General features: G+C 36.8%; 1 protein-coding gene across 1 annotated transcript in view; it reads right to left on the bottom strand.

Moving 5' to 3' along the window:
- The window catches only part of PROS1 (protein S), a 62,077-nt gene that overhangs the window by 34,242 nt on the left and 10,812 nt on the right, over window positions 1-17,023 (bottom strand). Inside the window, exons 2-6 of the mRNA XM_055567858.1 lie at window positions 12,656-12,813; window positions 9,537-9,561; window positions 5,249-5,335; window positions 2,311-2,433; window positions 2,061-2,192 (exon numbers count right to left, since the gene is read on the bottom strand). Coding sequence (XP_055423833.1) covers window positions 2,061-2,192; window positions 2,311-2,433; window positions 5,249-5,335; window positions 9,537-9,561; window positions 12,656-12,813 — 525 coding nt within the window. The remainder of the gene's footprint in view (window positions 1-2,060; window positions 2,193-2,310; window positions 2,434-5,248; window positions 5,336-9,536; window positions 9,562-12,655; window positions 12,814-17,023) is intronic.

Genomic DNA, 17,023 nt, shown 5'->3' on the forward strand with positions numbered 1-17,023 from the left:
GATGGAAACAGTGACAGGCTTTATTTTCTTGCGCTCCAAAATCACTTCGGATGGTGACTGTAGCCATGAAGTTAAAAGACACTTGCTCCTTGGAAGGAAAGCTATGACAAACCTAGACAGTGTATTAAAAAGCAGAGACATCACTTTGCTGACAAAGGTCGTCTAGTCAAAGTTATGGTTTTCCCAGTAGTCATGAATGGATGTGAGAGTTGGACCATGAAGGCTGAGCATTTAAGAAATGATGTTTTTGAACTCTGGTGTTGGAGAAGACTCTTGAGAGTCCCTTGGACTGCAAGGTGATCACACCAGTAAATCCTAAAGGAAATCAATCCTGAATATTCACTGGAAGAACTGATGGTGAAGCTGAAGCTCCAATACTTTGGCTACCTGATGTGAAAATCCAATTCATTGGAAAAGACCCTGATGCTGGGAAAGACTGAGGGCAGGAGGAGAAGAGGGTGACAGAGGATGAGGTGGTTGGATGGCATCATCGACTCAATGGACATGAGTTTGAGCACACTCTGGGAGATAACAGACAGGGAAGCCTGTCTAGGACTGCAAGTGTGCTGCAGTCCATGGGGTCGCAAAATGTCGGCCATGACTGAGCGACTGAAGAACAATAGTGAACTATGCCAAACACTGCAGTGCAGTGAAGGACAGACCACTCATTGAATATGAATTCAATTTAAGGATTTATGAAAGCAGACTATGAATAGAGCTGAACAAGACAACTTTACATTTTAACTTACTAAATTTTTTCACCTCATCACAAAAAGAGAAGACGATGGGGAAGGGGTAGGGAGGAAGAGAGGGATGAAGAAAGAAAAGAAAGGAAAGAAGAAAAAAAGGGAAGGAAGAAAGAAGAGAGAAAAACTTGCTCCCATTTTCTAAAAGCAACTCCAGGCTGGAAAATGTCATGTTTAGTTACCCGCATACCTAGCACTTATATCTGAAGATTTAGTAAAAGACAGTTAAGCAACCTAATGGAAAAGATATCATGCAGAAAAAAGAAAGGCAAAATTTGGGGGAAAAATATTTCTTGGTTTTTTTTAGTTGTTTTTTTTTTTAATTTATCTACTTTTTATTGAAGGATAATTACTTTATAGAATTTTGCTGTTTTCTGTCAAACCTCAACATGAATCAGACATAGGTATACATATATCCCCTCCCTTCTGAAACTCCCTGCCATCTCCCTCCCCATCCCACCCCTCTAGATTGATACAGAGCCCTTGTTTGAGTTTCCTGAGCCAAACAGCAAATTCCCATTGGCTATCTATTTTACATATCGTAATGTAAGTTTCCATGTAATTCTTTCCATACATCTTACCCTCTCCTCCCCTCTCCCCATGTCCATAAGTCTATTCTCTATGTCTGTTTCTCCATTGTTGCCCTATAAATAAATTTAAAAAGAAACACACTAGCAAAATGACTTAAAAAGCTAAATTAACTGACAGGAATTATTTAAGTTTTAAATTAAAAAAAAAAAGTTATGACCAGTGATGTGATCGTAAATGTATAAAGAAAAAGAAAAACCAGAGTTTCATCTTTTTCAGAAACAAAACAGGAAATGAGGTGCAGGATGGAGGGTTTATATTGGAAATTAGAAAGCTATTTCTGACAAGGAAATATAAAATACAATGAAAGAAGTTACTAAGGATTGTGGTGATTTATTTGTAAACTGTAGATCTTATTGAAATAAAGAATATAATAACAAGAAATAGGATCAACAATGATTTTGCAAATACTGTAATATGCGAAGACTTGAATTAAAACTTCACTTTATCACCATATAATGAAATTCTTCATTAGAACATATGCATGTGCATGTATCAATACACACATACATACACAATAAGAAAACAACAAAATACTCTGAAATAAAAAATACCCAATCAACAATAAACTAAAGGCAGTCCCACAGAATCACAGGCTTCAAGGTGGATAATAATGCATACTTATTATAAACACTTAAAACTCAAGAGTTTTCCATGAATTTCCTGGGGAAATTCCTCTAACTGAATTTTTGCACTTACACAGTAAATGCCTTTTTTTACTCTTACCTTTGCAGTCCTTTTTATTTGAAAGCATAACAAAACCATTTTTACAGGAACAGTGGTAACTTCCAGGTGTGTTTTCACAAATCTGGCTGCAACCTCCATTTATATTTACAGGATCTTTGCATTCATTTATATCTAAAGGGAAAAAACAGAGTACTTTCAAAGTAATAAAGCCTTCTGAGAACTTTCCAGGAAGTCAATTCAGATTGGGTATGTTATACATACCCATACCAGCTGGGTATGTTATACGCACCAGATTCACACATTTCTCCTTGCCAACCTGATTTACAAATGCAAGTGAATGTCGCTTGGCCATCTTTGCAGGTCATAAATCCATCTTCACTGCATGGCAGAGGATTACACTGGTCCGGAATGGCTAAAGGAAATACATATCTATTTAATTTTTATAACACACCACAGTACAATAGAAATTATGTCCTTTAATAGAAATCTCATGAACAAAGTCTATGGTATATGGGAAAAAATACTACTGAGTCCTTCAAATACTTTTTCAAGAAGAAAAGTGGATCTATTAAACTTTTATAATTATTTCTGAAAAAGGAAGCTACTTTTTGTTTAAATCCACTCTTTTTTTAAATAATTTTATTTATTTATTTTTGGTTCTGCTGGATCTTCGTGCTGAGCTCGGACCTTTTTCTAGTTGCTGGGAGCAGCGGCTAGTCTCTAGTTGTGCCGCCCGGGCTTCTCATTGCAGTGGCTTCTCTAGCTGCAGGGCAGAGACTCTACTGTGGGCTTCAGCAGTTGCAGTTCCCAGGCTCTAGAGCACAAACTCAATAGTTGTGGTGCCCAGGCTTAGCTGCTTCTTGCATGTGGGATCCTTCTGGATCAGGGATCGAACCTTTATCTCTAGCATTGGCAGGCGGATTCTTTACCACCGAGCCACCAGGGAAGCCCCACAACTACTTTTATGCTTGCAAATATACACAATAGTCAATAATTGCAATTTAATATTCTTTTTATATATTACCTTATTTGAGTCTTAATACAATTTCATGAGGTAGGCAGAACAATGAAATTATTCAGTACCAACAGAAAAATTTGAGACTTCCAATTTGGGATAACATAGAATAACAGAGGGCCTTCCCTGATGGCTCAGACTGTAAAGAATCCACCCGCAATGCAGGAGACCTGGGTTTGATCCTTGGGTTGGGAAGATCCCCTGGAGTAGGGAATGGTAACCCACGCCAGTATTCTTGTCTGGAGAATCTCCATGGAAAGAGGAGCCTGGTGGGCTACAGACCATGGGGTCTCAAAGAGTCAGACACAACTGAGCGACTAAGCACAGCACGGAATAACAGGGACCAGATTTATTCTCCTGCTTTAAATAAACAGAACTCTAGTCAAATGGTTTTCAGACATTGGGCAACAGGCAGCAGAATACTGTGATTTTTTAAGGCAAGGATATTTCTTTCATAAAATGTCACAGCACTTTATCACTATCTTAAATGATATGCCCATTTATTTCTTGATTTATTTAGGGTCTCTCTCACCTCACTAGACACTGCAATGGTTCCTGGCTCCTGCGTATTCCCGCACCTGTTTTTCCAGCCTTCCTAGCCAACTCTGAAAATTCCTTTCATCTTTCCTTGACATTTTCCTTAAGTTAGCAAAGCAAACTGTTAACTGCAAAAAAACACTTTTTTAAAATTTAACTAAAATCTAATCACTGAACTTTTCAAAAAATGTCCTCCTAAAAGCAAGTTTTCTGAAAATTAGCAATTTATTAGGTATTGGTTATGTGTGTACCCACTCCAGTGTTCTTGCCTGGAGAATCCCAGGGACAGGGGAGCCTGATGGGTTGCCGTCTATGTGGTTGCACAGAGTCGGACACAACTGAAGCGACTTAGCAGCAGCAGTTATGTGTGTGTGCTTAGCTGCTCAGTCGTGTCTGATTCTTTGTGACCCCATGGATTATAGCCTACCAGGCTTCTCTGTCCATGGGAATTCTCCAGGCAAGAATACTGGAGTGCATTGCCATTTCCTACTCCAGGGGATCTTCCCAACCCAGGGATCAAACCCACATCTCTTGCATCTCCTGCATAGGCAGGCAGATTCTGTACCACTGGGATATCTAGGAAGTCCAGATACTAGTTAAAAGAATAGAAAACAGGTTAATCAAGAAATTATAAAATTATTTTTCTGTCCTTGGGTAAATTAAAAAAATAAAGTATGAATTAAATATACATGTTCAAGCAAACTGTTTTACTTGTGAAGTTACAGCTAATTTTGAATTATAGAAAGTGCAGATAAGTGAATATCTCAATAGTACCAATGCTGCATGTAAAATAGTCACTGGACAAACATTCCAATTTACATGTTTCAATTTCACCTTTGTCTCTGCATGTCAGGAAACTGATAAACTAGAGACAAATAATCTACCAGATTTATCACTAGGCCTTATGTGAACTTCAGAGGGAAAAGGCTAATTTGATATCACAATATTTTACACATTTATATCCACATTTATACCAAATGTGGTATACCAATAATATACCAATAATTCCACATTTCCACATTTATACCAAAAGTCAGAAAAATAAATGTGGCTCCCCTGTAATATATTAGTCAACTGTAACATTTGCTCATAAGTACATGATTATGTAACAACAGTCAAAAAGCTCTTGGGAATAAAATTCTGGAGCCAACGATGTAAAGCTTGGCAAATAAGGACAACTTCAATTTAAAAGTTAGCTAGAAAATTCATTTTAAGCAGTCTTTACATCTAAAAACACATTCCTTCAGGGAGTTCCCTGGCAGTCCAGTGGTTAGGGATCTTCCTTGCTGTGGCCTGGGTTCAATCCCTGATGGGGGAACTCAGATCCCACAAGCTGTGCAACATGGCCAAAAAGAAGAACTCATCTTGTACATTTCTGATACATACAAATGTTATATGATACTTAAAAGTTTAAACTAAGTAAATAATAAACAAACACTGAAAGAAATAATTATTTGGCCAATTTGACCCAGTGCTAGAACCATGTGGCATACCCCCTACCCCCAAAAAACACTATTCCTCAAATGTATTTTGAGAAAACTCCCTAACTTGGCCTACAGCCAGCCCTTCAAGGACTCATTTGTTGATTTTTAAACAGTAGTTATATTTATATGGGTGTACTTTACTTGCAAGCTTTTGTCGTTTTGTTTTTTAAACTGATGGTAGAGGTGTTTACCATTGACACAGCTCCTCAGGTCAGGGTAAGCATTAGTTGACAGACGAGCAGTAGTGAATAATCCAGCTCTGAAAGAGCCAAGACAAGCTGTAAAACACAAACAAGTGTCATCTTAGAGCTGATACACTAAACTTGATCTGAAATCATGGTAGAAATTATCCAGAGCAGTAGGGTATTTATGCTTCTATGTATTGACATGATTCAGCAATCAAAATGTCAACCCTAAATGTCTCCATCCACCTTTTTGAAAAATCAAAAATCTACAAGCAAGATTGCAATATATACACCATCATGAAAAACATATTTATAGAAGCTTCTCTTTGGAAAAGAGCCTTAAAGCCAGAAGGGGAAAATATCTTGGATTAGCAAAAAGAAATTTATTGCCACATAAATCTATGTTCTTAATTCTGTAGCAGAAACCTAAAGTACCCTTAAATCTGTAGACCAGAGCCTAATTTAGAAATTGTCTATTATTAAGTGAATAGAATGAGTTAGTGTTTCTGGTTGTTGTAGGCAACTTCCAATTCTTCCAATGTTGCATAGAGATTAATAAAATAATGTTTGTATAATGCCTCAATATTACAAAGCAGGTTTACTTTATTCATTTTATTTCTCAACACAACTTTGTGAAATTAGATTCAGCAATCTGGCAGAAATAAGATGAAAAACAGAAATAAAATACGTATGGACTTTAACCAAAGGTCATTTAAGACCAACAACATAACATGTCTTAACAGCCACTGAAGACAACATTGTATATATCAGTTCATTGTACAGACAGTTGTAAGTGCTTAGTTGCTAAGTTGCGTCTAACTCTTTGCAACCACATGGACTGTTGCCCACCAGCCTCCTGTCCATAGGATTTCCCGGGACAGTCACTAACCCACTAAAAAGGAGGTGTTTTGGTTATCTTTTGCTGAGTAAAGACTCCTAAAATTAGTGGCTTATAAAATAATCATTTTATATTACTTATGATCTATGTATCAAATATTTAGAAAGGGTTTATTTAAACTGTTTGTCTCTGCTGCACTCGGGACCAGTCAGGGTGGCTGGGGCTCAAAGATCCACTTTCTGGATGACTTTTCACTCACATGTTTAACAGCGCAGGCTTCTTGGCATCTGTCTCCACGCAGTATATGCCATGCTTCAGGGCTTCTCCACATGTTTGTGTTTCCCTGAGTACAGAGTCCTAAAGTGGCACTGCTTTCGTGGTATTTAGCTTCCAAGAGGAAGAAGAAAGAAGCTGCCAGGCCAATTAAGAGGCACCGCGTCACTTCTATCATAGTCTATTAATCAAAGCAGTCTCAGGGTCCACTCAGATTTGGGGGAGGGGGAAAAGGATAGACTCCACTTAGTGACGGAAAGTGGCAAGATGACATTGCAGAAGAATATGTGAGATAGGAAATATTTTTGCAGTCATCTTTGGAGAACACAGTTTATTACAGATGGGTGCAAAGGCTCATTTGAAGTCTGTGTGTATATTCCTTCCCTACTGCTTCTGTGACAAATCATCACAATCTCACCAGCTCAAAATAACCCAAATTTATTCTCTTACAGTTACAGGGATCAGAAGTCTAAAATTAAGGTGTTAGTAGGGCTGCGTTCCTTCTAAAGACTCTAACGGAGAATCTATTTCCTCTGTTTCTTCAGATTTCACAAGCTACCAGTATTCCTTGGCTCATGGCTCCAACCTCGTATCATTCTCAAGTCTTGCTTTATTGTCATATATCTTACTACAAACTCTGATCTCCTGCCTCCCTTACATAAGAACATTTATAACTACACTGAATAATGTTCTCATCTCAAAATCCTTAACTTAAATCTTCAAAGACAACAATTAAGGTAACATTCAGAGGTTCTAAGGATAGGACATGAACATCTTTGGAGGGGGGTGGTCACTATTTAGCCTACCAAGGTAGGGTATAATATTTTCCCACAAAAACAATAGTTTATACTTACACTGTACTCTTCCTGGAGACCCAATGAGACCTAGGCAATCTTAGGTCTTGAGTATTCTTTCCCTGAATTCATTTGTTCCTCCTCTTGAATCTCCCACTCCCAGAATTATCTTACTCTAGTGTGAACGTTTCATCAGGATTCTGGCTTGTAAGAAAGCCTCGTTTGCAGTTCTGGACAAATCTGACAGCCAAAATTCAAAACCCTTAAGCTAGAGGTTCAGGTGAAATGCTTCATATGGTGATTATGACCCCAGGCTAGACTACAAAGTACGCTTAACCCATAAACCACCTTATATACGAGTCCATACTAATACACTGAAAACATTTTTTTGGAATTTTTTTTCTAATTTTTTTAGAAGTACACTGTGAAGAGTGAGCTGCATGGTTACTCAAAGCAGTGTAATCCTATCCCTTACTTTCCCAATTCTCTTTCTTGTTGTCCAACAGGAATGCAGGAAGTGGGAGAGAATGAATGAGTACAAAGGGGAGAACTAGAGAGAGATCTTAGCTTTTGTAGCCTGAAGCAGAAGCTCTCCCAAGAATTGGAATTAGGAATAGAAACTTGGACCATCATGGAAGAAAGCCGGAGAGAGAGGCACTTTCAGGAGAAGTTCCAGTGGTCAGGACAGAACACACTAGAAAGAAATCTTGGTTCTAGAATATGACGCTACTATACCCATATTGCCATACGATTATCTTTTGTAACATATTATGATTATATTTTATTTTATAATTTTTATTTAATGATTATAAATCCAATCTATGTTGGGTTTATAGTAGTTCCTCCCTTTAACCTACGTTTTGTGTTTTGGTATTCCTTCTTTCCCTTTTTTTCTTTTTCCTTGTTTATTCTTGCCAGAGGTTCATCTAACTTACTTTCCTTACGTTTCATTTTCAAAGTGAGATTTTCTACTGTTAATCCTCTGTTTGTTTTCCATTTACTTCTATCCCTATTTTTGTTACTTCCTTATTTTGTTGCTCAGGGTTTTCTCTATAGTACTTTTAAAAATTTGCTCGATTTGAATGCTCAGTATTTTAAAAATACCCAATGTGTCTTCTTACTGCTGCCTCAGAAGTCAGCACCCCAGGTCTCCACACACACAGTGGGTCAGGCCGCCTTCAGTCTATCTGTGGACTGCTCACATTCCTTGACCTTTTTTTTCATTATATTTTGTTATTATTAGCACCTGGAATAGCTATTGCTTCTTCTGAGATGATTTTAAGAGAAGTCAGCAGTCTGAACTAATCCACCAGTTGGGCAAGAACTAAAAACTAAAAGCTATTTCTGATGTTTACATCTTGGCTCAGAATGTAGCATTCTTCCCAAGAAGTTTTCCTCTCATAAATTTAATCATCCATTTTATCCGGTGATATTTTACAGGCCTACACAGATGGCAGAGTTGTTTACTCTATTTTCTAAGGAAAAGAACACAATTTAAAAACTTACCTTTATATAATGAAGCCCTGAGTATTTTTGCCCAAATTTCATGTTTTCAGTGCACTGCACGGAGGATGTGGATAGACTAACATGTTTCCTGAACTCTTACAACTCTAAATCCAAACACTGTCCAAAAAATATGTAATAGTGATCTAATTTCTTGGGTAACATTATCTCACTGTAAGGAGCCCCCAGCATGAGCTGTGGTAATTAGTGAAATTACTATTAAGTTTACCAGAGACAGGATTATAAACATTTCTTTTTCCCAGTTAGGAACACTGGCCTACAAAATATACACATCAAATGACAAAAAGGTTTTAATTAAGGTAGAGCATTTCTGTACTCAACAGTGGAATTCATCACATATAACTAAATAAAGACCAAAATATAAAATGTGAATCAAAAATAAGTCATAATAAAAAAGGTCATACTTTTTTTTCAACTATATAAATCAGTTGAATTATACTTTACATTTGAAGAAAGTTCGACATAATTTTTAAAAATCTATCTAATTCATGTGTTTATTTGATATTCCCAATAGCTCTGAAGATAGAAAATAAAGTTATAACATAATATAATACAGAAACTAAACAGTTAAATAAGTTGCCTAATCTGACATAGCAGGAACTTTTAGGTCTGAGACTAGAGCCCACACCATATTATTATTTTTCTTAGGACTTCAGCTTTTCTATTACACTGCCAAATAAGATTGGCAAAGAAAAGTGAAAGTTGGGAACATGTCTTTAAATAAAAGGACAGCAAGGATAGCAAATTACTCCCAAGACTAATGAAATTGTATGGGGTGGAATATATATAAACAGAGGATTGGACTTCATCATATTTAAGTTTCTATCATTTCTAAGATTATATGATTGAGATCCTTTAAACTTACCTAAATATTTTGGATAAAAATATTCCTAGAAAAAAAGAAAAGAAAAAATATATCTTAACAAAGGTAAATTTCACTATAAAGTTAACATTTAATTTTAAAACATGTTTTATATTAAAGATGCAATAAATTACATATAACTGTCATTTTCACATTACAATATAACATTTTTTCTATAGTAAAAGGTACACCAGAAGCATTAAGCCAATAAAATGTTTTTAGGCTTAAAGCAATACTGATCAATTAAATCATGCTTCAAAGACTTCTAAACTGAAAACAGATTCCATTGAAGATGTTAAATGTGACTACATATGCCCCCTTTTTGTAAATCCTTTCATTTTTCCATGATGATTAGATACCCATTTGATATATTTGACATCATGTTGATTACACACACACTAGATTAACTGCTGAATAACATAATTTGAAGTGGGCATTTATCTTTTAGCATCTTATGTACATGTAATACCTTACTTATAAACTGGTGATGTACCAAGAAATTTTTCTGTTAATCAGTAATTTGGACTAAGGAACACACTTGACCAAAAAGAGAAAAACGTTAACAATGATTTTCTGATGGAAAGGTCCCCAGGCTGGTTCACAAAAGCCTTTTTAAGCCATAAAATATCTAATGCGCAGCACTAATAGCATAAGAACTCCTCATGAGAAACCAACGTTTCTACACAAAAACAACCTCAAGTACAGAGCATAACTTTCATCCAGGATACAATTAAAGTCCTTATTCCTTCCTCCTCTCACATGTAAACCTACACAACACTTATCTACTAATTTCTAAGAATGAGATCCAACCACTAGGCAATTCAGACATTGATATTGTCCTCTATAGCAGCGGTCCCCAATCTTTTTGGCACCAGGGACTGGTTTCATGGAAGACAATTTTTCTTCCAGACCAAGAGAATGGGGATAGTTTCAGGATGATTCAAATGTATTATGTTTATTGTGCATTTTATTTCCATTATCATTACTTCAGTTCTACCTCAGATCATCAGGCATTAGATCCCAGAGGTTGGGGAACCCCTGTTCTACAGAACAAAAGCCAGGACATAGGTAATGATGAATGGGTTCAACACGAGATAATGTAATGGGGAAAGGACTGTATTAGGGACAATGGGGAGATAAGCAATAAGGTGGTGACTGGGAGTGTGGATCAGGGTATGAGGGATGTAGACAAGGAGTGTTTGGGAAAGGAAAGAAAGTGGGAAACAATAACAAATGCTTTTTCTTTCATTTCTCCCACTTCTTCCTCACTCTCACCATCATCTCTTTTTCTTCGATCCATAACACCATTATCAGAATGAGTGGAGGAGAGGAAGCACATAAATGAGTTTCTTTTCTCCACTCTTCCCCTCCCCTCCACATGTCTTCTGTCTCATTCCCCATTTGCTACTCAGAGGCTAAACTATGAGAATACATTTAGTGTTAGAAATACATGCTTAAGTACTGATGGGGGATATAATAAAATGAAATCTTGTGCATGCAGGCTTGTCTTAAAATATTCCGGCAAAACAAAACAAAAATTAGAGTGAATGGGGTACAGAATAGGCAGAACAAGAATAGCAGGTGGTTGATAATCACTGAAAAGAGGAGTCTCTACTTTGGGATATAGTTTCAATTTCCATAATAAAAAGAAACATTTATGTATATGTGTGTGGTGTGTGTATTTGCTTCTTACACAATAAGAGTACACTGTTACCTTGTATGAAATAAAGTATTTTTGCCTTGTCAATTGTTTTTCCACAAAAGACAGCAAAACTAAGAGAAACATTTGGTTTTAATCTTGGAGAGTGTTAAAAATGGGTACCTTGGGAAAAACTCCCTTTGAACCTATTAGAGTATGTGGAGGTAAGAGGATTAAAGGGTAATTCCAGAAAACACAAGTTATTGCTGTCCTGGACAAGTTCTCTCACTATAGACAAATAGTTCCTGCTTGTTACTGCTTATCTAGTTTCATGGTCCCAGGAGCTAAGTCAGAAGTAAAGGAGGTATTTTGAAGATACATATGCAGATACATATGCTTCCCTTGTTTCCTTTTGGATATACAGTTCATCCAGGAAAAAAATCTAGGGTAACCCCAAAGGTCATCAAATTTTAATTCTCAAAGTCACCCTCATCCTGATTCTTAGAGGCACTATTTATATTCTTGCTACCCACAGAACAAGTTAGAGAAAGGCTTCTCTAGGAGAATTGGGGGGCTAAAGATCAGCTCTAAGGGTCTCTTATTTGTGTAAGACAAATATCTTTATAGTTTTCTAGACTAACTTGGAAAAATGTATGCACTAAAGATATACATTCTACCCCCTGGGATTATCGATGATTTAAAGTGGCCTTAGGAAACTTCCCAAGAGTTTATGGAATAAATTAAAAGTGTTCTTAGGAAACACGGTATTGAAATGAATTCTTCAGTAAGCATTCACTGAATACCTATTATGTACCAAGCTTTGAATTAGAGGTCCTGTTTTCTAAAGCTTAGTTAAAAATGCCAATGGAGAGAATTAATAAGGCATAGTGATAACAATGTAGTCATACACACACACACACACACACACACACGCACACTAGAGATGCCTTCCCCTCACCCAACAGTACAAAATACTGGTTGAGAGAAAGTAATTACAAACCATGAAATTCATACTATTTGTGATAATTAGGTATAACTGAATTATAGTTTGGTCAGAGCACATTGCTTTCGGCAAATAATATTTCCCTAACATGCCCACCCTTGAAGGCACTTCCTCCTGAAATGCTTCAGTGGGAAAATGCAGAAGGTGATACTGTTGTCATTGTTCAGTTGCTAAGCTGTGTTCAACTCTTTGGGAGCCCATGGACTGCAGCCCACCAGGCTCCTCTGTCCATGTGATTTTCCAGGCAAGATTACTGAAGTGGTTGCCATTTTCTTCTCCAGGGGATCTTCCCGAACCAGGGATCAAACCCACATCTCCTGTGTCTCCTGCACTGGTGGGTGGATTGAGCCCACAGAAAGTGATATACACAATCATTAACTTTAAAAAGGAACACGAGGGAACAGAGACTAAAGCTAGAAATGTTCTGTCTGTAACTATATGTCTAGGTATACTAACTGACCACTTTTCATGAGTTCTTACCGTTTCTGGGTTATTTTCAAAGATTTCCCTGGCTTCTTCTTTATTGCACAGTTCTTCAATGCATTCTCTTTCAAGATTGCCCTTTTTCGTTTCTTCAAGCAATGTATTTGCACGGCGTCTCCTAATCAGGACTTGTGAAGCATGTTGCCTCGACAAAACTGAAGGAAAAAAATATGTTTACATGAACAAATCTTTCATTTCTCCACCTAAAATATTTTTTAAACGTGAGAATTTAAATCATTTTTTGTCTGTAAATTGCATGGCATTCAAAGTAGTGTTAAACTGAGGCGGGGGGGAATGCAGATACATATGCCCCTTGGTTAACAACCCAAAGAGCAGTTTGGTGTATAGCTATAGCACTTGTCTAATGATTTGCACAAAGTATTCAACTTTGTGCTTGAGGTCAAACATAACTAACGAAAATTCAACGTTTACCTCATTATGACAATGTTGGGAAAAACATCATGCTGAAATGATTGTCAAAAGTCATAGCCACAGCATCTTTAGAGTAACAAACTTTCTCAGTTTTAATGGAAAACTTGTGTGATCTCTGAGAAATGTAGGAGTACAGTTCAATCAACTATTTGAAAGATACTTGATAGGCTAAAACACCTGGTTATCTATACAAATGAGAAAATAAAAACCCATGGCAGAAGGAAAACCATATGCAAAGCACAAAATACAGAAGGCAAAGAGAAAAAAAAATGGTAACTTTGAGTATATAAAAAATTTTAAGCAGTTGACAAATAATGATAAAAATAACAAAGTTCAAAATCAAGCAACAGATTGACATCTAGAATTTATAAACAACTTTTGCAAATTAAATAAAAAATAATACAATACGGCAACCAATACAGGTATGTGTACAGTGTACATGTAATACCTTACATGAGTATTACAAGAAGACAAGAGTCTTCGCCAACACCACAGTTCAAAAGCATCAATTCGTCAGTGCTCAGCTTTCTTTATAATCCAACTCTCACATCCATACGTGACCACTGGAAAAACCATAGCCTTGACTAGACAGACCTTTGTTGGCAAAGTAATGCCTCTGCTTTTGAATATGCTATCTAGGTTGGTCATAACTTTCCTTCCAAGGAGTAAGTGTCTTTTAATTTCATGGCTGCAATCACCATCTGCAGTGATTTTGGAGCCCCCCAAAATAAAATCTGACACTGTTTCCCCATCTATTTCCCATATATCACTCACCATTTTTATTGCTGCTCGAGCTCAAGATAAATTAAGGCTGTGTGCATCTAAAAGATGCTATTCTGTGAGCATGCCAGCCACCAAGTGCATTGCTAACTGAAAAATGGCAGCCCGACCAACAATGAAAGGGTCTGAGATTAAAATTATCTCATTTATTTGAAATAGTTTTAAGCATGCTACCTGATAATAAATATAGCAAAAACTTGGCCCTTCTGAAAAGAAGAAAGCTTTAGTCATTCAGTCATATCCGACTCTTTGTGGCCCCATGGACTATAGCCCACCAGGTTCCTCTGTCCATGGGGATTCTCCAGGCAAGAATACTAGAGCGGGTTGCCATTTCCTTCTCCAGGGGATCTTCCCAACCCAGGGATCAAACCCAGGTCTCCTGCATTGCAGACAGATTCTTTACCATCTGAGCCACCAGGGAAGCCTTTCTGAATGTCGAAGAAAATATGTTAGCCTTTCTGAGGAAAACAGTAACACTTTGTATTAAAGATGAATATACTGATGTAATAACAGAATAATCAAGGTCAGATGCAATTAGAAAACAAACCATAAACATCACTCCTTAGCATTTCTTCCTTACAGAATATCAAACTTTAGAATTCAGAGGTTAATATTGATATTTAAGTATATCTCTTTCCCTATAAGAGCCTCATTGCATGACACAGACCTTGTGTAGTAACACATATTATACTTATCTTTGGGGAAGTTGTCAATTGTCAGGGAGAACTAAAGTGATAGTTTTAAAAAATGCTCACATAAATTTATAAAATCAGAAGAAAACACAGTAAACTCCATTACTACAGAGATGATGAAAATCCAGAGCATACAAGATATTTGCTCTAAGTTATTAAGTTTATAAACAACAAAAGCACAACTTAGATCACAGGCACCCCAATGCTCAGACCTGCAACCATCCACTACTATTTGCTACTGCTTCTCAGAAAAGAGGGAAAAGTGTCATTATCTCTGATAATGAGAGGAATATTAAAAATGAAAATTGTTACACCTCTGACCTAAAGGATAACAAAGCTAATAATTTAAAAAATGATTCTGTCTAAATAAATTTTGTGTGAATTTGAAAGTTTGTTTTAGTTTACCTAGGTTCAACCCAATACTACTTTCAACTGGGATGGTGTATAACAACTTTCAAAGTGCATATTAGTGATTTCATTTGATCCTACACAAATAAAGAAATATGCTACAGGATAGAATTATCATTTCCATTTTCTTATTGAAGAAATTGGAGCTGAAAGAAGTTACATGTATTTTTCAAGATCATAGAACTACAAAGTGGTGCTAAGGAGACAGGAATTTTTTTAATTTATTTATTTTTAATTGGAGGATAATTACTTTACAATATTGTGTTTGTTAATACCATACATCAACGTGCATCAGCCTTAAGTACACATACATCCCTTCCCTCTTGAACCTCCGTCTTGAATCACCCTCCCACGCCAAGCCACCCCTCTAGGTTGTCACAGAGCCTCAGTTTGAGTTCCCTGAATCATACAGCAAATTCCCACTGTTTTACATATGGTGGTACATATGTTTCCATGCTACTCTTTCCATTTGTCATACCCTCTCCTTCCCCTCGGAGAAGGCAATGGCACCCCACTCCAGTACTTTGCCTGGAGGGTCCCGTGGATGGAGGAGCCTGGTAGGCTGCAGTCCATGGGGTTGCTAGGAGTCAGGCACGACTGAGCGACTTCCCTTTCTCTTTTCACTTTCATGCATTGGAGAAGGAAATGGCAACCCGCTCCAGTGTTCTTGCCTGGAGAATCCCAGGGACGGGGGAGCCTGGTGGCTGCCGTCTGTGGGATCACACAGAGTTGGACACAACTGAAGTGACTTAGCAGCAGCAGCAGCAGCTCCTTTCCCCACTGTGTCCATAAGTCTGTTCTGTCTGCATCTCCACTGCTGCTCTGCAAATAGGTTCATCAATACAATCTCTCTAGATTCCATACATATGCATTAATATATGATATTTGTTTTTCTCTCTCTGACTTCATTCTGCATAGTAGGCTTTAGGTTTATCCACCTCATCAAAATGGACTCAAATGTGTTCCTTTTTATGGCTGAGTAACATTCCATTGTATATATGTCCCACAGTTTATTTATCCACTCATCTGTTGATGGACATGGGGACAAGAATTTAAATATACCTATCCTCCAGTGCTCTTTCTTCTATGTATTCTACCACTTAAATGCCACAATGTACTTGATTAAAAAAATATAAATTATGTGGTTGTGTAGTGGACATACTTGGTATCTTAAATAAGACACATATTGTCTGTTATAAAATAAACCCACTCATCTAACAGAATGTGTTTTCAAAGTTATCTACCATTCCTTGTCAAAAACATATAAATGTGACATCACAGATCTAAACTAAAACTACAGAACTGTAGGATGAGACAAATATATGTTCTGAAGTGTTCTTATCACTGGCTCAGGGTCTATCTGTCCCCAGATATCTATCCTGGTTGCATGTACGAGTGTCTAAAAAATTTCATTATTTATCATAATATTAAATATGGCACCGTAAGCACATACATGCTCTTTTTGTATTATCTCCTATTAACCTTATCTCGCTGTTAAACACATAACAAACTACAACTCAAGAGAAGTGGAGTTTAATCTTACCAAATTCACATAACTGAGAACAAAGTTCATCAAGCCTGGCTCCAAAACCCATTCTCTTTTGGCATCATCACATTGTCTCTAATCATTTGTTTCACTTCTTTTAGATTAAGAAGTTTTTCAAGAAAATCCTTGTGAAAAGCCAACTAACATGCTTGAAAAGTGTTACATTCAGATTAAAAAATTTAGGTTATATTTAGTTATGAGTAGTCCGAGATTGGAAACATGACTGAATTTGCTTGATTTTTTTACCTTATCTGAGTTATCCCTTCTTCAAAATAACGACCACAAAAGCTGAACAATTATGTCAATAACATAACCACTGACTCCCTCAATGTTTTCTGTGGGAGCAAAAATTTTTTTCAGCATAAATTTGATTAAACAACAAAAAATAATTTATTGTTGTTGGTACATACTTCATTTAACACCTGTCATAAGGATAGTGGAGTTAGCATTGCTTCTGTGGTGGTGGTGGTTTAGTTTCTAAGCCATGTCCAGTTCTTTGTGACCCCA

This window comes from Bubalus kerabau, chromosome 2 (assembly GCF_029407905.1).
Source record: "Bubalus kerabau isolate K-KA32 ecotype Philippines breed swamp buffalo chromosome 2, PCC_UOA_SB_1v2, whole genome shotgun sequence".
Lineage (NCBI taxonomy): Eukaryota > Metazoa > Chordata > Mammalia > Artiodactyla > Bovidae > Bubalus > Bubalus kerabau.